The sequence below is a fragment of the Zalophus californianus genome, chromosome 9, assembly GCF_009762305.2.
Source record: "Zalophus californianus isolate mZalCal1 chromosome 9, mZalCal1.pri.v2, whole genome shotgun sequence".
Classification (NCBI taxonomy): domain Eukaryota; kingdom Metazoa; phylum Chordata; class Mammalia; order Carnivora; family Otariidae; genus Zalophus; species Zalophus californianus.
In genome coordinates, this window is record NC_045603.1 from 93,027,999 (window position 1) to 93,054,229 (window position 26,231).

The 26,231-nt window shown below is 48.1% G+C and overlaps 1 protein-coding gene and 1 long non-coding RNA gene across 3 annotated transcripts; one reads left to right on the forward strand and one right to left on the reverse strand.

The window, feature by feature from the left end:
* The first annotated feature begins 61 nt into the window (after positions 1 to 61).
* Positions 62 to 25,366, forward strand: LOC113922629. Its single transcript, XR_003520007.1, has 5 exons — positions 62 to 146; positions 12,754 to 12,872; positions 13,433 to 13,571; positions 24,104 to 24,432; positions 24,871 to 25,366. It is a non-coding gene; the product is annotated as an uncharacterized LOC113922629 (long non-coding RNA).
* Positions 7,195 to 25,652, reverse strand: GPRC5A (G protein-coupled receptor class C group 5 member A). Of its 2 annotated transcripts, XM_027594762.1 has the most exons (4): positions 25,474 to 25,638; positions 10,808 to 11,736; positions 8,470 to 8,528; positions 7,195 to 8,138 (listed from the first exon to the last, which is right to left on the reverse strand). In XM_027594762.1, exons 2-4 carry the CDS (start codon positions 11,727 to 11,729, stop codon positions 8,046 to 8,048), a joined length of 1,074 nt encoding a protein of 357 aa, XP_027450563.1. In that variant the 5' UTR covers positions 11,730 to 11,736; positions 25,474 to 25,638; the 3' UTR covers positions 7,195 to 8,045. The 2 variants fall into 2 exon arrangements, with proteins under 2 accessions (XP_027450563.1, XP_027450564.1); XM_027594763.1 differs by lacking the exons at positions 7,195 to 8,138; positions 8,470 to 8,528 and adding an exon at positions 8,561 to 8,720 and having other exon boundaries at positions 25,474 to 25,652.
* Between the last annotated feature and the right edge of the window lie 579 nt (positions 25,653 to 26,231).

Sequence of the window (26,231 nt, forward strand, 5' to 3'; positions counted from 1 at the left end):
ATTGTGACACAACCCTAAGGGCTCATGGGAAAGGTCATGGAAACCCAGGTCACAGGGGTGGGTCGTGAGCACCAGAGAAGGGGCTGCTGGTGGCATGCCTCCCGTCTCTGCTTCACCAGCAACAATCTTCTGTTTTGTTAACTGATGTGAGTAGAAATTATTTTTTTATTGGCACCATAATCTGTACGCATACATAGAGTAGGATTAAGGATAATGGCTTCATCTCACTGTGGAAAGGGCTCTGTACCTGACAATCACATCTGATCTATGTACACACGGATAGATGCTCTGTGTGTGTGTGTAGGTGAACGCATGGCTGCATATACCAGCAGACACCCTACACATGTACTAGGCATCGCAGAGACTCTCAAACACTGCTGGAGAAGATACTTGGAGAGCCTAAAAACTTCTCCACTTACCTTTTACTAAGAACTGATGAAGAATTATCTTTCCTCCTATTCTCATTCCCTCTTAAAGTGCAACACGCACGTGCGTGCATCCATGCGTGCACACACACGTACATTCACACACACACACACACACACACACACACACACACACCCCAGCCACCTGGGCAAAATATTCAGGTTCCAATTTGGTATGTCACAGCCACCAGGTGTGTCAGGAAAAGGAAGGGACAGAGGACCCAGCCAGTGCCTTTGAAAGGGGAGGGGGGTTGGTCAATGTCATCAAGAGAACCACCTGCACACGCCAGGGTCTGTGCCTTTAGGAGGCTGCTTCCCCTCACATCATCCCCCTCTTTCATCACGCAGGGCCTTCTGGGAACTTAAGGGCAAAAATAGCCTCTCTTACCAAGAGGTTCTGTGATGAGGTTGCCCAAGTGCACAGACAGTTCACGACACTCCGGGAATTGTCATGTTTTCCCGAATTTCTGATTCTTAAGGCCTTAACTTCCATTTCACCTCATGATGCCTGTTTCTTCATTATCTGGCCAGCCCCTGATTTTCTAACCCTCCCTCCTACCTATCAGCCTTCTCTCCCTCCCCCCTCAGCCCACCCCCACAGTTTCTTCCCAACTCAGCTTTGTCTTCCTCCCTCTCTCACTGCTACTTACAGTCAGATGCTCCCTCTGACCCGCTCCCTGGTTCCCAAGTGTTCCCAGAGTTCATGGGCTTATGACTCAGATGACTAAGCTCAGGCTACATAAGCGCAACCCACAAACTTTTTTGATTTTGCTGAGCAATACAAACCATGAGTTTCTTTCTTATGCAATGAATCACCCTCAAAGGACCACATGGACCTGTTTTTTGGTACTTAAAAAATGGTAGCTTTTGTGTAAAGAACTCACGTGGGCAATATTGCGGGCACTGGCTACATGTATCTGAGGCAGGGGCTGCACGCTAGTTTCTAATAGAAGTTCAAGTATCTTTGCAGAGGAGTCTACATGATCATCATCTCCCAACAAAGTGTTACTAACTATAGCATACGAGGTCTTCACATGGCACTTTCCAGTCCCAAGCAAGGCTGTGAGGAATTGTTTTGTAAAATAAAACTACCAGCCAGGGGATGGATTTTCACAACCAATAATAACACACAAACAGGTAAGGGTGTGTCCAAACAATGAAGAGCGTGTTCATTCTCACCTGAGGGCTAAGCGAGTGTTTTGGGTTGCAGGTGTGGGAGGAGAAAACTGTATAGTAACACTGAGAAGGCCTCCATGGTTCTTTAACTGTATTTTTTTTTTAATTTTTTATTGTTATGTTAATCACCATATATTACATCATTAGTTTTTGGTGCAGTGTTCCATGATTCATTGTTTGTTCATAACACCCAGTGCTCCATGCAGAACGTGCCCTCCTCAATACCCATCACCAGGCTAACCCATCCCCCTACCCCCCTCCCCTCTAGAACCCTCAGTTTGTTTTTCAGAGTCCATCATCTCTCATGGTTCGTCTCCCCCTCTGACATACTCCCCTGACCTCCATGGTTCTTAAGACTCCAATACCAGGAACAACAAAGCAAGTGAAAAGTCCAGAACCGTGAGAGTTCCAAGACTCCTCGGAGCTTATCTAGTCCGGCCAACTCCTACCACAGGACTCAATGAAGCGTCATTGAGCTCGAACACCTCCAGCAGGAGATAACCCACCACTTTGCCGGAAGCTCTTCTGGGATCTGCCTTCCTGAAATTTCTAACCGTTGAGCCACCTCTTAGGCTGGTATAATCAAAGGCAGCTGAGAGGCAGCTCGTGGCTTTGACCCTCCAGCCTTATCACTTGGTACCTGTGTCATCTTCGCGCTTCCATTTCTGCAGGGATTAAGCAAAAGGGAGAGCATAATCATAATAACTCATAAGGTTTTTATAAGTAGCAAATGATATTGTACAAACAGAGCCTTAAAACGGAGGCTGGAATACAGTAAGCACACGATAAATGTTCCTCGTGATGATAATGTGCCCTCCAAGGTCCTGCCCTCTCCAGGTGAAGCATCTCCATTCCATCAACCCTGCTGTGTATCATGTAATTCTAGAAAGACCTCCGCTGTTAGAAGCTCCTCCATCACAGCGAGATGCACAGAAATGGATTTAATATTCCAATGTGGTAGAGTGTGCCCCCGATTCGGTGGGAACAGCACCCGCCCTGACGCAGGCTTCACAATTTCATCGGTGCAGCCTACGACGGCTTTGGCTCTTTGCCCTACCGACCCACATCACTGGGCGCTGTCAGCCTTGTAGACACCAAAAACTACCAGCTCTTTTTCATGAAAACTCCTGTCAAACCAAGCCTTTCCAAACAATATTTATGTAATTGGGGGGGGGTATATGAATACATTTACATCTATTAAAGTAAATTCTTGGTGTGGGATCTTGATTCCAGCCTTTTGCAGTGCAGTTGCATTCTGGTTTTATTATTCAGTCTTTCCTAATGTTGTGTCATGTGCAAAACTGGATAAATATGCTTTATTCTTATCCAAATGGTTGACTGAAATGTTACCCGAACAGAGCCAAAGACAGAACCCACTGTGGGAACCCACTAGAGACCTCCATCTCTAAATGATCAGATCTTCTGGAATGTTTGACTTAGGACTCCACCTAACTTTATTACCATTACCCCTGCCTTTTTCCATCTTGTTCATAAAGATATCGTGCCAAACTCAATACATGCTTTTTCTATTTCAATTTCTCATGGGTAAAAAAAAAAATAGTGGATCCAGAATTATTCCTTCTTAGAGAGAGATAATAGTTTCATGTAATCACAGGGTACGGTGCTGGCCCCCACCACCATGCCCCAGGGCTCAGGGTATAGCTACATGGGCTTGCCAGAGTTTTTTTTTTTATTGAGTTGATAAAAATCCAGCAGGATTAATAGATCAGAACATGGAAGGGAGCCTGGACGAGAAGCAGCTGGGACCAGACAGTTTGGTGTTGCACATGTGGCAACCAAATTCCATTCAAGTGTCACCTTCTTTCTGCCGAAGATCCTGTTTAGATCTGGTGCTTGTCACGATCTCTGGTCGTGACAATAGAAGGGTTACTTGCGAAGGTTTTTCAAGGACTGCCTCTGAAATCTGCCCTCGGGAACTACAGATGGAGGGAGAGATGCCGAGGGCTGTGGCAAAGCCCCCTGAGGGGAGCAATAACTCCATACAACAAAGGAGACCGGGAGGGGCCCTGTATGGGTTTTGACTCAATATGGGAATCAAGGAAGTTGAAGAATTATCATGCTGGCAGGGAAAATGAAGCAACTCTGCCTTTTTTTTGAGAGAGAGAGAGAGCACTCAAGCAGGGGAAGGGCAGAGGGAGAGAGAGAGAATCCCAAGCAGGCTCCACACTCACTATGGAGCCAAGGTGGGCCTTGATCCCACGACCCCAAGATCATGACCTGAGCTGAAATCGAGAGTCGGTGCTTAACCAACTGAGCCCTCCAGATGCTCCCCCCTTTTTTTTTCAGTTTTTTTTTTTTTTTTGGTTTTTGGGTTTTGGTTTTTTTAGAATTCGGCCTTATCTTACAGTTCCTCCTTTGACAGTCTACTTTCCCAAGAGGCAAATGTCCATTTGGCTTGGGGCTCGTGGGAGCGTGACCTGGGGTTCACCAGAATGTGCCCATCTTCACTGTCCTTCTCTCCACAGCTTACATGCAGGAGGGAGAGATGACTACAGGGGAGATCAGGGGAAGAAAAGGCAATGGGGGGGGCCACTGTAAAGGAAAATAAGAGGAAAACTTAAAATATAGAGTGACCATGGTCATTTTATTAGATTCTTTACTCAAACATCCACTTTGGGGAAAAAAAGGTCTAAAACTGACCACACAAGTGTTGGCAGTAGACAAAACCAGAAATTTGGCCCTGGTTACATTAACTCCATTAGGCCTGAGTTCTTTCCTCTGTAAAATGAAGGCCAGGAGGCACCAGCGAAAGAAGTTCTGTGACTTTGTCAAACGCCAACATTTTAGGCACTGGAATGTTCCATTCTGAAGGGTTAAGAAAGCTCTAGCAATCTGGAGGTTGCAGAAATGAGGGTCAGGCACTGATACAGGGCCACACAGAGCCATCTGCATACCTGGAGCGTCCTAAAGCTGGGGGCCGGGGGGGGGGGGGGGGGGGGGGCGGGCAAAGCATTGTCGGCCTTGGGTGGAAGGGGTTCCAGAAGATGCCCACAGGTTGGACCCTAGAATGTGCAGTGGCCGACCATCTACAACCTGGAGGCCAATGGCCCAGATCCCGGATCTCAGCAGTCCAGAATGCTCCAGAAAGATTTTTCTGATGCCTCCCGCCTCCAGTTCTGCAATAATTCCATGTTTCAGATTGGAGCTGGAACGGAGGCAAACCTGCAAACCCTGATAGCTACAGAAGGAAGTGAGTGGGCCAGGAAGGAAAAGATCAGCTGGGCACAGTTCGGCTCTCGGCAAGAACGACAAGTCTAGAAATGCAGGAAGGAAACCTGAAAGAATGCCCGGGGGGGTGGGGGGTGGGGCGTATGTTACTGCGGCATTTCCAGGGCCAGGCTGTCCTCTTTGTTTGGGCACACTTTTCCTAACAGAAAGCCAATGTTCTCATCACATACTCGTGGACGTTAATAACAGCATATAAGACCGCTGTCTGCAAAGATGCCTGGTTGCATGCAAATGGGCTGCAAATACCTTGGAGGGTTTCACAAAAATAAGACTCCGGGGCCATAAGAGTCTGGCAAAGGAGATGGGTCCTCTCACGACGACGATGGGAGGGAACGCGCGAACTGCTCGAGCATGCGAGCCTTTTAAAATGGGACGCACTTGCCTCGAGCCCACGGAACGTCTGCAGTTCCGCCTAGGTGCCCTTCACGGGAAAGCGGCTCTAAGAGGTTTGCTTTTGCAGAGGCCCGGCTCCCCGAGGGCGATCCCTGAGGTTTTACCGCCATCCAGTGGAAGTCTGGAGTATGGCAGCTGCGGAACAGCCCCAGCCTCAAGTGAGAGGCAGAGAGGAGACACAGTCTATCCCCTGCCCGACAGTGAAAGATGAGAGGAAGATTGCTGAGCTTCGTTTCATTATCACCCATTTAGTTCAAAGGAGATGCCATTTTGGTTCCCGACCATCAGTCAACGGGCATCACTCAAGGACCAGGCTGGGCTGAATTTGCACATTCTATTTCAGCCCAGTGAAGATGGAGACCTACGGGAGGTCTTTGGAAACGTCCTCTCCAATATCATGGCAATCGTCAGGTGCCAACACTTCCAGTCCCTGCCATGTCCCTATTTTAACAGAAGAGTTTAATTATGTCCCGAAGGCGTAAGACCTGAAGACAGGGTAGCAGGGGGGGGGACAAGGGCTGTTCCAAACGGGGAGCATTTATCTACCTCCTGGCAAGAAAAAGAACTCAGTGAGGGGATGGTCTACTTGTTCCAACGCTGTATTTCTTAGAAGAGAAGCCAGCAATCGGAGCCAGTCCTGTGTTTCCTCCTGTTTTTGAAGAAGTTGCTGTGAGGACTGCAGTCATGGGGATACAAAGGCCTGGCAGATCCTCTTTCCTAACAAGAAAGCAGATCCAGGGTCGTCTGTGGCTTTCCCTTTCACTCAGCCCCCTTTGTTCAGGTGATGGGCTAAAGACCAGAGGAGGAAAGAAAAGAGGGAAGGGATAGGTGTTTCTTGAGTACCTACACTGTGACAGGCAACAGACGTGAAATTACACTGTGTTCTCCTCCCAAAATCCTCACTGGGTTATGGGCTCTTGAGAAAAACCAGAATGGGGCGCCTGGGTGGCTCAGTCGGTTAAGCGTCTGCCTTTGGCTCAGGTCATGATCCCGGAGTCCCGGGATCGAGTCCCGCATCGGGCTCCCTGCTCGGCGGGGAGTCTGCTTCTCCCTCGGACCCTCCCCCCTCTCATGCTCTCTCTCTCTATTTCATTCTCTCTAACAGATAAATAAAATCTTTAAAAAAAAAAAAGAAAGACCAGAATGGTCTATAAGGATCCAAATCATGATTTGTAATTCCCCCTTTTCAATAAAAAACTAGGCTAATGTTAGTGCAAAGCCATGTGAGAAACAATCAACCAAATCTTTGTGGAATGTAAATATCCTTAATTCTGAGTGTCACCAGTTCACCTCCAACCTCACCTCAACCCTCTGCCCACACCGGGTTTTTCTTTTGATGAAAAGCAGAGCTTCAGGCTCTTAGGAGGTAAACCCCTAACTCAGCTACAAGTTTTTAAATGTCATTCTGTTTCAGTGCATGGGGATTTTTTTTTTTTCCTTCACCAAAAAGTGTTTCCTATGGCCCTTCCCCACAGAGCTGTTTCTGGGATTAAGTAAATAATAATTGTTAGGTACCATGTCTTTTCCAAGGGCTATTATGAACCGATTCTGTCAAACAGGGATCTGAATGTATTCCCTTCTACAATTAAACCTGTGAGTTGTGGAGCTGGCTTTGAGGTCTCCCCCGTGTCCTACTTGGCCTGCCAAACCCCATTCCAAGGTTGCCACTCCTCTGCCTTCCTGCAGCAAAACCTCAGGATCCATGACCCTTCTTGGCTCCCCGTCACCCTTGCCCCTCACCTCAACACCTGGGGAAAACACACTTGTCTTAGACGTAAGGAAGAGAAGGAGAAACGCGTGGAGAAGGGTCAAGTGCACGCCCAGTGGAATTGAACCTTGAACTTCAGCTCCGGGACCTCAGCTCTGCGTGAAGACAAGTGAGACAGCCCCGCTGTCTCTCCTTCAGGTCCACTGCACACCCCCGTACTGCCGGTCTGCCATCATGAAAGACTTGCCACCACATCTTTATTGCGCCTCCAAGTGAGGAGCGGTGAATAACTTATTATACAAGGAACACTCCCCATTTGTAGACGATGCCCACTTACAGAACACAGGTGGTGAACGCAGCATGAAGCTGTTTACAGAAGCTGACGAGCAAGGGGGTGACAGAGGCATCAGTGCAAGGAATTTAGCGCAAGGACAGTGCACGAATTCTCCTGGCAAGTGGGCTACACAAGAGGAAGTTCTGGGAAAGCATGCAGGGGAGCTTATGTCCGGGGACGGACAGCACGTTTGGGAATGGTGACCAGTGAATTGGTGCTGGGGACCCGCAGGGGTCCCGTGGTAGCGCCACAGAGATGAGTATATTGGGGGTGACCTTCAGCCTGTCCTACCCAGGCAAGATGGGAGGGTGCCAGTCAGTTGGCTTCCAGTGTAGATTTCGGCAGGGACAGGCCTTGGCTGTTTTTGCTCAGATTTGCAGTTCTGCTCTGGGCCAAGCGATCCTCACAAAACCGGCCTGGAGGGAGAAGAGCTGGCTCCTGAAGCTCACTGAGCCAGGAAGTGGTCAGATGACCAGAGCTTTAGTCACTTGTGAAATGACTGGGCACAGTAATGGGCACACCCTGAGCTGCCGGAGACTCCCTCCCACTTAAAAGAAGTATCCTAAGCCTGGGAAAAAGGGAAAACACGAGTGCTAGGCCCTGGAGTCTTGTTAGCCCCCCAGAAACTCCAGAAGGGAAGGCAAGTTCTTCCCAAAAGGTTTTGTACAGTTTCCTCAGGTGCCTCAGGATTTAGCCCATATCCCTCGGGACTCCCCACTGATTGGCTGACTTGCTATGTTTGTCCCACTCTTCTGAACGGCTAACTGCCATCTTTCCTTCCTTCGTAGTCATTGTAAGGGCTAGTCCGCGTCTGGGCCCGTGGAATGGAGAAATCCTTTTGGGAGGTCCGATTCTGAAAAGGAAGCAGCCATATTGTTAAGTCCACTCCAATTCCCGGATATTTCACCAGATCTCCGATCTGGGCAGGAACCTTAACTTTCTCCCCTTCTCCCATCCCTCCCCCTGAAGTGCCCCTCCCTGTGCCCTGGGAATACTCCAGGAATTCTAGGAATCCTCCAGTCTCCCGTGCTAACCCTTGAGGCAGATCACAGGAAAGGAGACACGTCGTCCTTCCAAGATGGCCATCCAGGGGCCCTCAGAATGGCTACGACCTGTGTCCCCGAAGGACAGACATTCCCAGAGAGCTAATGCCACTGACAAAAAAGGAGAAAGAAACCATTTACCTGCAGCTGAAAATGGGTGGAATAAGGAGCATAGAGCGTATCACCTAGCTCTTCAAGACCTGAAACAGAGGGAGAGGAGGGAGTACAGCATTGCGGCCCCACCGGCTTCCTGCTCCAGCCGGTGCTCACCGCCCCCCATTCATTCAACTATCAAAACATGCCGTGCTATCCGTTTGTCTGTCTCCCCAGGAGACCGTACGTTTCATGGAGGGAGAGACCGTCCCAGGGCCAGGCACAAAGTAAGCACCACACTGGAGGAATAAATGAACAGAAGGTCACTAGGGGAGCCCCTTTCCAGAAAACCTCCCTGGCAGCGCACCTCACCCCAGGACCACTTCAAAAGCACATCTGAAACCAGTCTTTTCAGAATTAGATCTGGCCAGAGGATGTTACCTGGAGTGAATCTCACTGAGGATTTACCCACTTCCTTAACTGCCCACAAGGAAAGGAAAAAAAAAAAAGTTTTTTTTCTTTTTACTTTCTTTGAGAGGGGGCGGAACTTATGAGCAATTGTTTTCTGTGTATTTGGGGAAAATTAGAGGGATTTAAACTCTGGAACATAAGAGCAAAGGCATACAGTCATCATGAATACAATTTAAAGCAATCCATTTATTTCCCACCGAATGTACCCATTTAGTTAACTTCACACACACCTCAGATACTTTCTCTATATAAGATACTGTGGAAAATCTAAAGATGAGAGGCACCTGGGTGGCTCAGTCGGTTAGGTATCGGTTAAGTATCTGTCTGTCTTCGGCTCAGGTCATGATCCCGGGGTCTTGGGATCAAGTCCTGCATCGGGCTCCCTGCTCATTGGGGAATCTGCTTGTCCCTCTCCTCCCTGCTCATGCTCTCTCTTGCTATCTCTGTCTCTCTCTCAAATAAATAAATAAAATCTTTAAAAAAAAAACATCTAAAGATTAACCAGAATGATTCCTGGCCTGTGGCCAGGCCTGGGGCTGACACTGGAGAGCAAGGGATATAATGACAGCTATACAAATAGTTATGGAATGAGACACACGCTGATAAGAGCATTTCCAAGTCCTACAGCTTGCAGGCAGAGTGAATAATGAGAGACTAGGGAATGTGTGTCTCTGGAAAAGGATGAGGGCAGAGAGAAGGACATGCCTGGAGCCTGAACACACAGGCAGGGAAAGGCAGTGACTTGGTTTGTTTGGACTGAGAGCACGGCTTCCATGGGTGTTGGGTTCTGGCTGTGAAAAGCCTCCCTGTGTAAATATGGCAGGTACTGGGGAGCCAGCGAGGTATGTGAGCAGGAAAATGTGGTAGTCTGGGAAGTATTTTAGGGAGAGGGAGGTGATAGTGGTCCATAAAATGAATGGAAAGAAGGATGAGAGGGAGGAATGTACTTGGGGAGTGCTAACAGGGAGTCCAGGAGTGTGGTGACAGAGTGAAGGCATGAGAATGGACAGGAGCCGATGGGTGCTAAAATAATCCCCTCCAGCTATCCCTGCTTCCATTCCGGCTTCCAAGTGCCCAGGAGAGGGACCACAGCTGCTGTGAGAAGCACAGAGAGCTTTGCACCTCGGGCTTCAAGGGCAGAGAAAATTGTTAGCTGAAGCTAAGGATCTCGCCTTGGAGGTCCCTCACTTCGGTGCCAAACCCACCCCCCCCTCCCTTGATTAGGCTCAGCGATCAATGACTAGATTCCTTGGGGCAAGGACAGTCTCAAGCTATCGGTTTAGCGTGTGCGTGTGTGCGTGTGTGTGTGTGTGGACAACGTAACACCTGGTTACTCACAACTTCAGGCAAGAGCAAAATCATTTGACTCTTTTATGCCAGATACAATCTCTTCCCTCCCACAGGCCCAGAGGCACGCCATAAGATGTGGCTCTTCAGGATAAATCAGAATCCCCAGTAACTTTATGGAGATCCCTGCTGGTTTATGATAAAAGGGCATTCTCCTTCCTCTGTGCTCTGTGACCACAGCAAGAAATCACGGCGTGGCTTTCTATATTCAAATCTCCACATTTCTGGAAGGAACACCTAGTTCTCTTTTATAAAGAACACAACCTCACCTACTTGTCTCTAGAGATTTTTTCAGTCATTTCTTTGCTCCATCTTATTTCGACTCAGAGAAACCCACAGGGTATTGTGTAGAAAGTACTAGATAAGACTCCCAGGGCCAGCTTCTAGTTCTATTAGAACTCTAACCAGCTGGATGTTTTTAAGCAAGATCCGAGCCTTGGGGACCTTATCTGTTCCGTCAGGGGTATGACCTGGATCATCTTGAGTGTTACTATAGTTATAATATTAATATCCTATGATTCTCCCCCCATCTTTCTACAAGGGATTCTCACCCAGCCATGCTCTGTACCTTGGGTGATTTCCTCTTGAGAGTAGGCTCTGTTCTCCATACCATAGCTCTGCTTCATGAGTTGAGGCTTACAAAATGTATCCTCAACGGGGTAATCCATGGGGTTCCGCTGCTTTGTGAGGAGCCGAAACTCAGGTACAACATAAGCCAACAGGAAAACCCAGCCATTGGCCACCAAGGCTGAGCTGAGGATGGTATCATCCCACGCGGGGCCAAAGGTAGAAATCAGGAGCAGGGTGATCCAGGCCACCCAGATGGCGATGGAGAGAAGCATGGTGAGGAAGATGTGGACCCCGTGTCTCTTCCAGCCGCTGAAGGATCCACAGAAGATGAAGCAGGACACGAGGCAGGTCAGCGCCATCAAGAAAAGGACATAGATAAGCAACATGACAAAGTCTTCGTTGCGCCGAGAGGCAGAAAGCTCAGAGAAGATGACGACATTGGTCCTGTTCATGGTGAGGATGAGGTACTCAGCAGCAATGATGTCCTGCACCAGGCTGAGGCCCACGGCCAGGCTCAACATCACCAGCAGGGACAGGGGCCTCCTCCCATGCACCAGCTTCGTCAGGTTGAAAGCATGAACCAGGAGGCAGGAGAAGCAGAGGGAGAAGAGGACTCCGAAGAGGAAGAAGCGGGTTGGTCCTGTGCTGCCATCAAGTTGGATGATGAAGGCAAAGGTGAGGCCGAAGATCCCCAGAACGCCCAGGAGGAAGAGAAACTGGGTCGGGAGCACTTTTCGCCTGTTGGAGTCTTGCACCTTGCAGATGAGAATCAGGAGAGCGAACATGAAGGCCACTGAGGTCACAGCTCCAACTGCGGCCACTGCTTCTAAGACAATGCCCCAAATTGCAGTGGTATCACAAAGTCTGTGGTACCTGGCGTCCAGGCTTGAGGGGCAACCACTAGGGGATGTTGTGGCCATTCTGGTCCTGCGTAAAAGCAAAGTTGGGGGGGAGGGAGAGGTAACTCTTCTAACAAACTCTTGGCACAGGGACCCAGAAAGATTAGGAAAAACTTTCCTATGTTCGGCCAGGGTGTTTCCCCTGAACTTGCTACATGAGATAAAGCTACTAACTTTTCTCAAGCTCTCGTGGCAAATTCTAAAGACCGATGAAGGAAAAAACCAAATCTCCCCACAATTAAGCTGTACTAATGTGTACGCTGACGCCAGAGAACTCAGTGCTCTGTTGAGGAGTTCCGGGGTCTCATTTCAAAACATAACTCGCCAGGGTTCCTGATATTTCTAGCTTAGTGTTTTGTCAGAATTCATGAACACGGAAATCTCTAAGCTTAAACTTTAATCACAATTTATCAGTCTCAAGTTTTTTTCCACCTTCGCCTCTGTTTCAGACATTTGTAAGCATCCCATTCTTTTTTTAAAACAGATTTTATTTATTTGAGAGAGAGAGAGCACTCGAGCACGTGAGGGGGGAGGGGCAGAGGGAGAAGCAGACTCCCCGCTGAGTAGGGAGTCCAACGAGGGGCTCGACCCCAGGACCCTGAGATCACGACCTGAGCCAAAGGCGGACGCTTAATTGACTGAGCCACCCGGGCGCCCTGTACGCATCCCATTCTTTCATGGATAAGAGGAGTTCTCTGAACTGTAGATTTCTCTATGGAAGGACAAACATCCGCTTCACCACCACTGGATCCTCTTCTTTAGCTCTGCTATCACGTTCGAAGGGTTTTTTCCCTCCTTAAGTTTTGTAAGGATGGCTCTACTCTTAGTGATGGAAAGAGTCTTCTCTGTCATAACGAGTTCTTTATTAACTAGGAAGTCCTGGAGGACACACACAAAAAAAGTGGATTATCCAACGAAAGATATTACCAATAGCTAATGCTCATTTTTTACTCTGGATCAGAAACTCTTCCAATCACCTTTCATATATATTAGTTTAATTTCATAGCAACTCTAGTAGGTAAAAAATATTAGCTCTATGTTACAGATGAGAAAACTGAGGCAAGTCAAGTTACCTGCCCAACATCATACTGTGAGGAAACAGCCGAAGCAGAATTTGAACATAAGTCATCTGGCTCTAGGATCCACGCTCTCAACTACAACCAGGTACCACCTCTCGAGTGAGTTCTAGTTGGCCTTAAATGCAATCTGAAATATTCTCATTCTCTCTGTCTCCTCTTATGTCTGCCCCTTTTTCTCCCTCATCAGATGCCCCATAAACCAGCTCTGTTTATGGTCTTGATTCCACTTAGTTCAGCCCCACACAGGCTAGGAGCTCGCAGGTGATAGATGATCCACAAAGCAGGTAATCTGCTTACCTGCTCAAGGACAATCAGAATTGACGGGCTGGGGGCGCCTGGGTGGCTCAGTCAATTAAGTGTGGACTCTTGATTTCGGCTCAGATGGTGATCTCAGGGGTCGTGAGATCAAGCCCCATGTTGGGCTTTGTGTTCAACTCAGAATCTGCTTGTTCCTATTCCTCCCCCTCTATCCGTCCCCCTCCCATTCCAGCTCGAACACACTTTTCTTTCTCTCTTTCTCCGTCAAATAAATAAGTAAATAAAATCTTTTTAAAAATTGGCTTTATTTCCTTTATATCTCTCCTTGATCTCCCGGATCTGCTTCCTTCTCTGCTCCCACAACCTTCGTGTCAATTTTAAACCCAGCTGATGTCCCAAACGTCATGAAATCTAATTCCTAAGAATTCAGGGCACGGTGGAAAGATAAAGTGGGAAATTGGAAGAGAGAAGGAGTTTGTACATTTCCTTAAAATATACAGCACTCAAAGTCCAAAGGCAATGTCAGGTAAGACGTTGAAATTCAAAAGTGCTAAGGTTTTTAAGAGTTCGTTAACAAACTAATTTTTTTCTGGATTATCTGGCTGTTTATCCAGGACACCATTCCTTTTGTTTTGTTAAATGCTATTTGTGCATGAATTTTTTTGGGGGGGTAGCTTTAGATTTTCTTTTCCTGATAGGATTGCTCACTCAACAGTGAAAAGTTCTGAACTGACTCGAAGAGAAATACGGTCAGGGCAGGGAGTAGGGGACAGTTAGAGGAAGAGAAGGCTCACTGAGAACCCCTCCACACAAAATTATCAGTGAAAGATTTTGGCCTCCTCTAAGGCCAAATGGGGAGAGACTGTGCAGAAAGGAATTGGAAAGAAGGGGAACCGCTGGGACTGGGAAGCAGGAAAAGGTAAAAAACCTTCACTGCCTCCTGCCTCTTTCCTTATAGCAGAAAAACAGCTCAGAACGTCTTCACCACATGCCCATAGATGTGTATAGACAAGATTTCTCTGGCCCTTCACAGCTCTATGGGATGCCGTGATCAATCCAAGGAAAAAGAACACCCATTCCTCCTTCTTCCATCTTATGTCTTCAAGATCCAACCACAAGTCAGGGAAGCAGCACAGTGGGATACAGAACGAGCCATCACTCACTAACTGTCCAGGGCAAATGAGCCTCTTCCTCAATGCGGACAGAACTCAAACATCTGCTTCCCTTAAAGATATAAAATTTGGGGGTGCCTAGGTAGCGCAGTCGGTTAAGCATCTGACTCTTGGTTTTGGCTCAGGTCATGATCTCAGGGTCATGGGATCCAGCCGTCGTCTGACCCATCTGTTGGGCTCTGTGCTCAATGGGGAATCTGCTGGAAAGATTCTCTCCTGATGCCCCGCCCCTCCCCCAATAAATAAAAAAAGATACAAAATCTGCATTTCAGTTAGATGAGAGAGTTATCGCCCTAGCACTGTTTTATTCTCATGGCAATTAGGGAAAAAATAATATGTATATATATGCAATATAAAACACATACTTACATACATGAATATTATGTATATGCTGGAATATTATAGGTGTGGTGTATTAGAACAAAATAACTTAAGGAATATAAAGAGCAAATAGTTTATAGCTTCAATTAGCTTTTTAATGAAATTTGGTTCGCCAAGCTTAACTTTGTATCGTATTAAGTCGTTCACTCAACCAGTACTTCCTGAGCACCACTATGTGCCCATCGCTAGGCTAGAGAGTCAGTGGTAAAGGGGAAAACAGACAAGTGCACTAGCATGGTGGAAGGGACAGACAGACCTACAGACAGAATCTGCCACTATGGCCACAGGCTTCCCACAGCCCTTCATCACCAGGGGGTCTGTCACCTACATTCTACCGCAGGGTCACCCCTACTGCAGAGCACAGAGCAAAGAATGGGTGAAGAACGGGTCACGGGTCACGGGTCCCGTTCTTCAGGGAAGCGCAGGATGAGAAATAGGAGGAAGAGGGCAGGCATCCCCTGAAACACGAGTGCCCAAAGTCTGACTTGCCTTGGCTACTCCACCACCCTGGTGGTGGTTCGGGGAAGGGAGGTGTAGACGGGACTCGCTTGTGGGTGCCAGGAGTGTGGGAGAGGAAGAAGCTCCCCAGCCCGGGGCTGAATGCAAGCACTGCGCACACCAGGGAAGGGAGAGACCCAGGCTGGGCGCATTTCTTCTGCGCTCACCTTTACCTCCCCACCTCACCCCCTCTCAGATCCGCCATAAGGGCAGTGTCTAGCTGCAAAGGTATTTCCCCCTCCCAGACCCTCCCCACCCCCCACCCCCATGCCAGTGGTTCCTTCCCCACCCGTCAAGGTAGTACCGTCCCTTGAGGAGCAGTCATCAGCATCACCCGGGAACCCTGAAGGACTTCGGGCTTGAGGACTCTAAGTCTTGACAGAGATCGATGAGGCGTTTGCCTAAAGGATGGTTGTGGTGCTGGCCAGAGGAACAGTGAGGCAGAACCTCCCGCCCCCAACTTGGACCTCCAGGCCATTCCCTTCTGGTGGCGGCGGGGTTGTGTCTCCAGCCTCCTGGCATCCGCAGACCAGGCTCGGATGAGAGCAATGGGCCACGGGTGTGGAGAGGGGAGAAAACAGATTTCCCTCAACTTCACCCCCACCTCCCACCCTAATCATACACGGGAGATGGGGAAACAGACCCTGAAGTGCCTGAGAACGTTGTTTTTAGGGGCGCCTGGGTGGCTCAGTTGGTTGGGCATTCGCCTTGGGCTCTAGTCATGATCTTGGGGTCCTGGGATCGAGCCCCAAGTCGGGCTCCCTGCTCAGCAGGGAACCTGCTTCTCCCTCTGCCTCTCCGCTGCACCCCTCCCCACTCCGCTTGCTCTCTCACTCTCTCCCTCTTAATAAATAAAATATTTTTTTTAAAAACCCACTGTTTTTCAAGAGATGTTGACATTTTCAAGCATACTCGCAAAGCCCATGGGCTCATCACTTGGTTTCAGAAATTACCAATATATGGCCAATTCTGCTTCATCGCCATCCCTACCCCACTTACTAGATTATTTTTCAGCAAACCCCAGACATCATACCATTTTATGCACAAACACTTCAGTGTGTATCTCTAAAAGATAAAACTCTTTTTTAACTTAACTGCACTTCAAAAGTTAACAATAACCCTATACTATCAAATATCCAGTTAGGGCTCCTATTTCCCAATTCTCTCACAAATGTCTTTTTAAATTTTTTCTTAGTAAATACGTTTTTATCTGACTGACTAATTTTGTCGGAATTATCCTTACTTCACCTCTGTTAGCCCCCCTCCACCTCTTCCTCCAGCATGACAGGCATTGTGCAATGGGTCTAAAATGTCCCAAGTACTCTGAATTTGGTCAGAGGAAAATGAAACTCACCGGACTCATTAACAAGCAGCTCTGTACAGAGAAGGCCCTGTGTCACCCAGGGAGCGGTCCAGATGAGGAAAAGAGACAGGGAAGATGGCGAGGGGAAAGGACAGGGTTCTGAGAAGCTAAAAAGGACTGCTAGAAAGCGAGGTTTGAGGGGAAAAAGGGAAGCAATCAGCATTTGGGAATATGAACTACCAGGAGCTAGCGAAACAGCCTTGAAGAAGAACATAAGGGCTGGAGCAAGAAAGAGAAAACAGAATGCAACCCGGGGTTCTTTGGCCATCGTTTGTAACCAAAGTCAAGGACAGAGAGACCCAGGGTCTGGCCAAGAAAGGACTAGCTCCTACAAAGACCAAATGTGGGCTGAAAGAAGCAATTTACTCTCGGGCTGCTCTGAATGGGGAAGGGAAAGTCTCAACACTAACTCACTCTTGGCACAGATCAGGCATGCTCTTATGGCGCTACCCTCTTAACCGGCACAAGCACCTTATGCCGAAGCTCATGTCATCATTATCCCTGCCTCCACCTGCAGCAACTGAGGCACAAGTCAGCTGACTCACCGAAGTCCCGCAGCGAGGAAATGACAGGGCCGGGATTCAAACCGGAATTCTAACTCCAAAGTTACACCGAGCAGCCCTTTGGTAAGAACTTTAGAGCTGGGAGGGACCTGGCCTCAGAAATGGGGGTGACTACATCGGCCCTCAGGTGCTGCGCGAGGCTTTGAGCATGGGCGAAATCCACTGAGGCACAAAGCCGACCCCTGTGAGCTGCTGCAGCTGTTCAATTTATGCATAGCCTCAGATTCCTACACGGGACCAAAATGACTGTCCCCCAGACCGGCTGCAGGAGGCAGGGCCGGAAAGGAAGTCTTGTGAAAGAAGATGAGATGGGCCAGGAGGCATCACAGGGGTCTCCCCATTTGTGAACTCGGGGCAGAGGCACTAAAAGCCAACTTCAGATCTATCTCTGAGTTGGGAAATGGCCCGAGAAATCCCTATCCCACATTACCAGACCCAACACGCGGGTCCCATGCATTCCATCTCTTCAGTATCTCGAATATTCCATGTCTCCCAAAGGCCATCCACCTCACTTGGACCACCTCAGAAGACCCAACTCCCTCTCTGGGCTTGTCCTCTTTGAGCCACTCTTTGCAGCCGGGGGAGAAAGAGCCATAATCCTGCACAAAGGCAGAAGGCTCTACATCCTCGGCCCCTGCTGGCCTCTTGCATTTCCCACCATCGCACTCCTCACCCAGCCCTGCAATGCCTATTAGCGCTAAGTCTGTGTCTTCCTCTGGATTCAAAGGCTCTGAGAAGGTGGGGACTGAGTTGTTAAGTATCTCTCCCCAGTCTCTGGACTAGCACCTGACACGTGGTAAAAGCCTAACCAGGACGGGGGCGCCTGGGTGGCTCAGTCGTTAAGCGTCCGCCTTCAGCTCAGGTCATGATCTCAGGGTCCTGGGATTGAGCCCCGCATCAGGCTCCCTGCTCAGCCAGGAGCCTGCTTCTCCCTCTCCCACTCCCCCTGCTTGTGTTCCCTCTCTCGCTGTGTCTCTCTCTGTCAAATAAATAAATAAAATCTTAAAAAAAAAAAAAAAGCCTAAGCAGGTTGGATGGGTGTGTGCAGGGATAGGAGTGGAATCTGGTGGGAGAGGAGGGGCTGCTCTTGAGATGCGGTGGCATTGGGTGGGGCGTACCTGGTTTCCTCACTAGCTCCCTCTGCTGTTCGGAGTTCTAACCTCCCTTTCTCCCACCCTCTTCCTTCTGTGGGCTGTCTAAAACACACTCTGGGTCTGAGGCTAGGGGCTCTGGGCCAGGTCTGGAACCATGCTCCCATCTAAATGACTCCAGGGGTCTCCCAGGAGAGCGTGAATCCTGAGATTTACCAGTAAGCAGAGACAGATTTACTAGAAGCCAGTCCTCCGTTCCCACCCAACTCCCTGATGACTAAACCCTGCGCTTTGGAGGAACATGGTACAATTTCAGTGTGTGTAGCCTCTGGCCTGGGATGTGAGGAAAGGCCTTTTCATTAGTCATAAGGGTGAGACCCCCTTCACTTATTACAGCTGCTAACTAAGCTAACCAGCCACTGTCCAGTAACCCAACAACACCTACAACCGACGCCTTGAAGTCACCTGCCACTGTCCTAAGCCCTTCTGGAATGAGTCAGGACATGAAAAGAAAAGTTACAAAGAAAAAGGAGAGGTAAAAGGCAGAAAAAAAGGAAGAAGCAGCACAAGAGGAGGAGAGCATAGGGGAGGAAGAAAGGCAGGAGTCACTTTCTGGGCTCAAGTCCAAGCCCTGTCTTTACCCCACCCCTTTAGAAAGAAGAGGTTTCAATCGCGTCAGGTGTGGACACTATCTCCTGGAACCTCCCTTCTCTCCTCTGTAATATGAGGGTGCGGTGCTGAACTAGAGGGTGCGAGCCCACGTCCAGCCTCACTGTTCATCCCTCTAGGAAGCTCCTTTTAGACAACTGCCAAATCTTTCTCCCTCCCCCTCATTCTTCTTCCTGCCCCACCTCCCGTCATTAAAAGAACATGTCCTGCCAACTCCTAACCAAACCCCAAAACAGGGCTGGAGGTGACTCAGGGTCTGAGTGCAGGCCAAGGAGAGCGCCACCAGGTGAAGGCGCACCTGCCGGACAGAGCCACCGGGTTAGTGGAGCAATGCTGACCCTAGACCTGGACAGACGCTCTTGCCAGACGTAGGGCGCTGACTGCTGTGCAAGCACAAACGCCAGCACTGATGAGTCCTCCAGCTTCCCCGAGACTCCTCTCTTCTCCCCAGGGGGTGGGATGCTGAAGCCCAGGCTGGAGGGTTGCGCAGCCGGCCGGTGCTCAGCCCCGGCCCCGCCCGGCCCCGCCCCGCCCCTCTCGGCCCCGCCCCGCCCCAGAGTATGTGAGCATGAATAACCTGGGGCCCCGAAACTTGCCAAAGCCAATCTTATCTTCCTCCTATGAGACAGATCTCATTCTGTCTGAAAATGAAGAGGACAATACCTACCTGTTAGCACTGCCTGGGGAATAATACCAAATAACTTAGGATTGCTGAAGCTGAGTCTTCACATACCCCCGCCAGGCAAATGCGTGATTTTCTAGCAGTTTAGTTTTCTCCCTCCTCTTGAATCGCCCCATTCGATATATTGTAATAGTCACAATATAATTATGAGTAAAAATAGTCAGGACTAGTGTCACATACTGAGTTCCCTGGAGCCAGGTACAATGCTGAGTGTTTATGTATTTATAGGTATTCTCTCATTTACATGTTTTTACATCTTTTATCTATCTCATTTACTATTCCTACAACCTATTTTACAGGTGAGAAGACTTGACTCTTAGCAGTTGTATGGCCAGGGGTGCCTGGGTGTCACAGTAGGTTGAGTGTGGGACTCTGGGTTTTGGCTCGGGTTGTGATCTCAGGGTCATGGGATGGAGCCCGGCAGTGATCTCAGGGTGGTGGGATCAAGCCCCAGCCCCATCTTGGGCTCCGGGTCTGCTTAAAAGATTCTCTCTCCCTCTGCCCTTTCCCCTGGCATGCTCTCTCTCAAATAAATTTTTAAAAAGAAAGAAAAAGAAGTTACATGTTCAGTGTCACATAGCTGCGAAGACTATCCCTTTACAAATGGTCTTAATCATAATGTAATTTTTCATTTCATCTCGAAATCACTGTTAGGAATTCTGCAGCTTTTCTCCATGACTCCAGCCTCTCTCCATTTAAACCAGCTCTGAGAAGTCTCCACAGCGAGCGATCCTACATTCAACCAACCAACATTTAAGTGCCTACTTTGTGTCAGACACTGTGTTAAGTGTATGAGTCACACAGATCAAAACTGGGGCTAGTGCCCCTGTGAGGGCCAATAGGGTCCCCCTGACATACAAATAAGGGGGCACAGGGTGTCCAGAGAATGCTGAGGACACATGGAAAACAGTGAGTCATTCCACCTAATGGGTCTTTTTTTTTTTTTTTTAACACTATAGAGACCAAGGAGGTGAGTCCTGAAAGATGTGCAGCAAATAGTGGGAGATTTTTAGGAAGGCAGAAGAGACAGGGCTTGGGGAATGAAAGAGTCCAGGTTAATTCTCAGATTTCTGGCTTAGGCAACTGAATGGAACTTAGAAATACAGGCTGCTGAGGACCAATGCCAAATGGAGCTGTGCTCAATCTAAGATGAATATGGGCCATGCAACTGGCGGCATCCAGAAATGACGAGCATGAAGTCCTCCTGAGAGTTTACTCTGGGCTACACACTGCTTCCTTTAATTCCCACAACAACCCATTAGTATGCCCCTTTTTTTGCGATTGAGACACAGAGAAATTAAATAACTTGCCCAAGATTTAATGGCTTAGAAGCCAGGCTCTAGGACCCCAGGTTGTGCTGACCCCCTCTGCACTTGGACATGCGAGTCTGAGGCTCCGGAGAGGTTTGGGCTGTACACACCGGGTGGGTCTAGAGGAGGCAACCGAAGCCTTGCGAGGAAAACCAGATCACGCAGGGATCAAGTACGGTGAGAAGGGGGCCAAGGGCAGGACCATGACCATCTCATCAATGCAGGAGTCAGCGAAAGGTGTTTAAAAAAGTGATCAGGGGTTACTACTACTACTACTACTAATAATAATAATATTAGGTCTGAGTGGTTTCCCAGAAGCCAAGGAGCAGTTTCAAAAAATAAATAAATAAAAATAAAAGAGCAGTCCATAGAGTTAAATGCTTAAGGAAGGGAACAAAGAAGGGAAGGGATCTTTGGATTAACATATTAGCTCCTTTTTAGGTTATAACAGATTCAGTCCCGATTTGAGCTTCATGGCTTTTCTCCAGTGGGTCCTCCCACCCCTCTCCTCCTGCTTTCCTAACTCCCCCTCTCTCCACCTCCACGCAAGGCAAGCCAATCTTCCAAGAGTATTTCCATCCAGAAGGGAATTGGGCTCATCCAAGGTCTTGTGATAAAGTCAAGCTCTTTGCCTCCGCATGTGCATTGTTCTCCCAGCCAGAAAGACCCTTCCCCTCCTAGTCACAATCCATTTACCATACTGCTTTGAAACTTAGCCCAAAACTTACCTCTATCTTGAGGTTTTTAAAAATTATTAGTCCCCTCTCATTCTAACTTTGCAGGTCTCTTCATTATTTCTTAGCGCTCAAGTTTTTCCATATATATGTTTTATATTATATATTAATATCAATGTTGACTCAACCATCAGATAACAAGCTTCTTAAGGTAACAGAGCAAATTTTCTATTTGTTGGTATCCTCCTCAGTAGGCGCTCTGCTCTGCACAGTGGTTACTGAGCAAACGTTTTGGACTAAGACTGACCACTGAATATTTACTCAGAGTTAAGTTATTTATTATCAAGTGTGAGTAATGGGGAGGAAGAATTTTTGAAGATGAATATGTACTGATGCTTATCCTCATATTTCTATCTAGGCTGAGTTCTAAGACAAGGGTGGAGTCCCACAGGAATTTCTCTGCCCTCGATGAAGGATTAGTTATAAATGGAAAGTGTCTACAGGGAAATCTCCAGGATCCCCTGTTCCAAGTAGTCATCCTAATTCTGATGACATAAAAGTGATTACGGCAACAGCTTATGAATAACACCTGAATAACATCAGTGAGTTGAGTTTCTTTGTAGTAAACTGAGAGAAAAAAATTACCAAACCTCTTCAAACAGATCTAAACAAGAGTAACCACGGTGCTTATCCCAGTCTCTTCACTTTCGGGTAGTTCCCTGGGATCCTTACATACCATCTTCCTCCATTCTAAACAGAGCACAGGGAGCTTACATTATTGTAAAATAAACTGCTGGAACATAAAATAAAATACTGGAAATCTTTTTAAAACACAACAGAAAATAAGATTTTGAGTGAAACTTCCAAACCTTTTAGGCCTAGGATTTTAAGAAATAAAATTTCCAGAAAATAGGTGGATAAAGTCCTCTACTGGTATACCAGCTCACAACTCGCAAAGATACCTTCTTTAAGATTTTATTTATTTGAAAGAGAGCGCGCATGAGAGGGGTAGGGGCAGAGGGAGAAGCAGACTCCCCACCAGGCAGGGACCCTGTTGCGGGGCTCAATCCCAGGACTCCAGGATCATGACCTGAGCTGAGGGCAGACGTTTAACTGACTGAGCCACCCAGGCACCCCTTAAATATATTAATAGATAAAGGGAACATATTAATGTTCAATCCAACAAGTCCCAAACTAAACTTATCATCTCTCCTTACAAGCCTGTGTTTTAAGCCCTGAGACTAGCACAACCAACCACTTGGCACCCTAGTAGATATAGGCTACCTAATATGGGAAAGGATGGAGAGAGCAGAACATGTGGCCAAAAATTATTTGGCAATAGCAAGCAACAATTATTACAATAAATGTAAATGGTAACTTTTTCATTTTGGGAAAAAAAGACTAAATTAAACTATAATATACTTATAAGAACATCACCTAAAACAACAGGATTTAGAAACGGTTCAAAGTTGGGGTGCCTGGGTGGCTCAGTTAAGGTTAAGTGTCTGACTCTTGATTTCAGTTCAGGTCAAGATCTCAGCGTTGTTGAGATCAATCCCATGACAGGTTCCGCCCTGGGTGTGGAGCCTGCTTAAGATTCTCTTTCCCCATCTCCCTCTGCCCCTACCCCCTCTCTCCAAAAACAAAACAAAACAAAACAACAACAAAAAAAAAAAAAAAACATTGAAAGCAAAAGAAAAAAATGTAAATAAATGCAAAAATAAGTAATAATAACAGTGTTTATTTATCAGGTATTATGTATCAAGTACAAAATTAAATAGCTTGCTGAAGGTAAGGAAATTAAGAGCTGAGATATTAGTATCACACAAAGTTTAAAGCAAAAAGATATTATATGGACCAAAAAGCTTGCTTTATAATAATTAGGGATACTCCACATTTAAGATACAACTGTTATAAACTTTTATGCACTAAATAACATAGTACCAAAACACATAAAACAAAAACTACCAGAAATACAAGGAGAAATCAAAAGAAATACTATAGTTATAGGAGACTTTAATATTCTTTATCAGTCCTCAGCAGATGAAAAAGACAAAGGAATAATAATATGGTAAATTTTTATAAATGTTCTATGGATACCTTACTTGAAATATTCTCTATGTTCATATGTTCTCTATGCCTATATCCATTGTTCATATGTTTATATCTCCATTGTTAATCATATAATTCAGATCTTCTATATCTGTGATCAGCAAACATTTTCTGTAGAGGGCCAACTAATAACTAGGTTAGGCTGTGCAGGCCATATGTTTGTAGCTGAAAGCAGCCATAGATAACCCATAGACAAATGAGCATGGCTGTGTTCCAACAAAACTATTTACAAAAAGAGGCTGTGAGATGTTTGGCCATGGACCCAGTTTATCAACCCCTGCTCTATATGATTGCTTCTGTTGAAGTGGTTATGGAACATTTACAAAAACAGTATGTTTTAGACCACACATACTGAAATCCTAAAATAAGAAATATACAGACCACATATTCTGACCACAAGGCAATAATATAGAAATAAAAATAGAAACAAACACACCAAACTACTCAGAAAATCCGAGAGTCCTCAAGTGAAAATACTATTCAATTCATTGTTTTTTTAAGGTCCTAATATACCAACACATCATTTCCTCACCATTTTCTCAGCTCATATCTAAACAGAAGTGGACATGAAGACAAACTTCCAAAATGAGCAGAATGAAATCACAATCAAAATCCAATTTTCACTGAGGTTACAGAAGGGCTAGAATCCCAGCCACGGGAAGGAGCTGGGGGCCTTCCCAAGACCCCTTCAGAGGAACTCAAGGCCCAGGCGCTGGCTGTCTCATGGCTACACGGTGCGACAGAGCCTGGATGAGAAATCACTCTTCCGGACTCAAGACTGAGAGCACTTCCCAGGAACGTTCTGCTTCTTTCTATCTGCCCTGTGAGCCCATATCTCACCGTACCCTCAGAGGGGCCTTTCTGTTTCCCAGGTAACGCTTCTGCTGACCCTTCCTTTCTGTCATTCTTCCCTCTCCTAGTAATAATAGCCAGCACATAGACCTGGAGGGTGGACTTCTGACCCCCATTCTCACCCCCCGCCCGCCCCCCCCCCCCCGTGGGCCCCAGCCCATTGTATCTGAAGTGGTTCAGGTATTCCCCTTCAGGAAGGAGCCCAAAGTGGTGACTGATTCAACTGAACCCTTCAACAGTTGTGGCCTCTGAGGAGAAAATCAGCCTGGATAGAAGTTGGGAACCAAAAATCTTTCAAATCCCTTGATTCTGAGCAGGCTTCCCCTATGACTAGCCCTTCCTTCCCTGTGCATGTTTAAGGGAGCACTTTGGACAGCCTTGAGGCCACACCCGGGTCCTATCTAGTTGTTGTCAGAAGGTGGGCTGTTATTGCATATTCAACTTCCATCTGCCCTGAGGTTCCTGAGCAACTCAAAGGACAGCCAGGGAGGGAATGCTGTGCAGCCGACAGCCTCACACATCGAGAAAAGCGATGGCTTCTACAAGATACTTCCCAAAATTCAGAAGCCAACACTTGTTGTGAAAGGACAAAATAAATCAAAACTTTTCAGTACCTGAGTGAAGCAGCAATCGTCACCATCTCCCTCCTCCTACCTCCTCCTACCCCCAATCCCCAACCATCCCATTCCCAGTCCCTTGCTCTCAAATTTTCCTTCTTTTTTCTTGCCCTAGTGCGATCCCCAAACTGCTCACCTGCCCAGCCAGGATTCCACCTGCTAAAAGTTCCTACAACGTGCCTGAGCACAAACTATTATCCTGACTATCTTTTTGCTCTCCGCCTCTGAGCCTGGGGAAGCTGGGGGTGGGGGGAATCTGAGTTGAGTTAAACTAGAGAAATTCCTTTCTTGGGATTTTTTTCCCTCGTAGCCAGCTGTAGTCCATTACCAGGGAGTCCTCTTTTCTTGTATCCCACCCCACCCAGCGCCGCACTCCACCACCCCCCACCAGAATTTAAATCTGCAGAGGCCGAGCGCGCCCCGGGCGGCGTGCGCCTTACTTACCCTTAAGCCCTGGCTTTGGCGCCTGAACTTGAGCTGCTAGCTTCCCGCGCGTGGGAGGCAGGCGCTGGAGTCCCTCGGTGCTGGGGAAGCCAGCAGGCGCTATCCCGCCCTCGCGGCGCCGAGCGGTTATAAAGGCAGCTGTCGCCGGAGGGAGGGAGCAAGCGAGGGGGGTGAGCAGAGGGACAAGGGGCGGGAGAGGGTCAGGGGGAGGGGACACGCCTATTCCAGTTCCGCGGCACTGCATGCTGTTATGAAAATAAAGTCCCCGTGCCAAAGAATGAACCCAAAGCCGCCTGACGTCAGCGGCACAGTCACCCTTCAAGGGGGGAGGGGGGACAGGGGGAACCACGCGGGCCCCACCTAGCGCATCCGACTGCTGCGGGACGCGCGCACCAGCCGGTCCCAAGGACCGGAGGAAAGGCGACAGAGGGCACCGCTCCTAATCGGGCCGCAAACTGTCACGTCCGGGGCGGGGGCTGCGGGGAGCGACACCCGCCCTCCCCTCCGGGCACTCACTCCCACCGCCAAGGGCAAGGGCTCGCCAGGTTGTAGCGCCTGTGTTAATCCTGGGGCCCACCGCCCGCGCGCGCGTGTGCGTAGGAAGGAGAGCTGACCTCCAGGTGGCCCTTCCTCCCCTGCTGCGGGAGCAGCCAACCTTTCCCCTTAGCTTAGCCTTTCTGTCACTCTCACCCACCAGTGCAGGGTGGGAAGCCAGGCGCGGGAAAGGGGGTGACCGCACTCTCTGGCTTCTTAGCCAA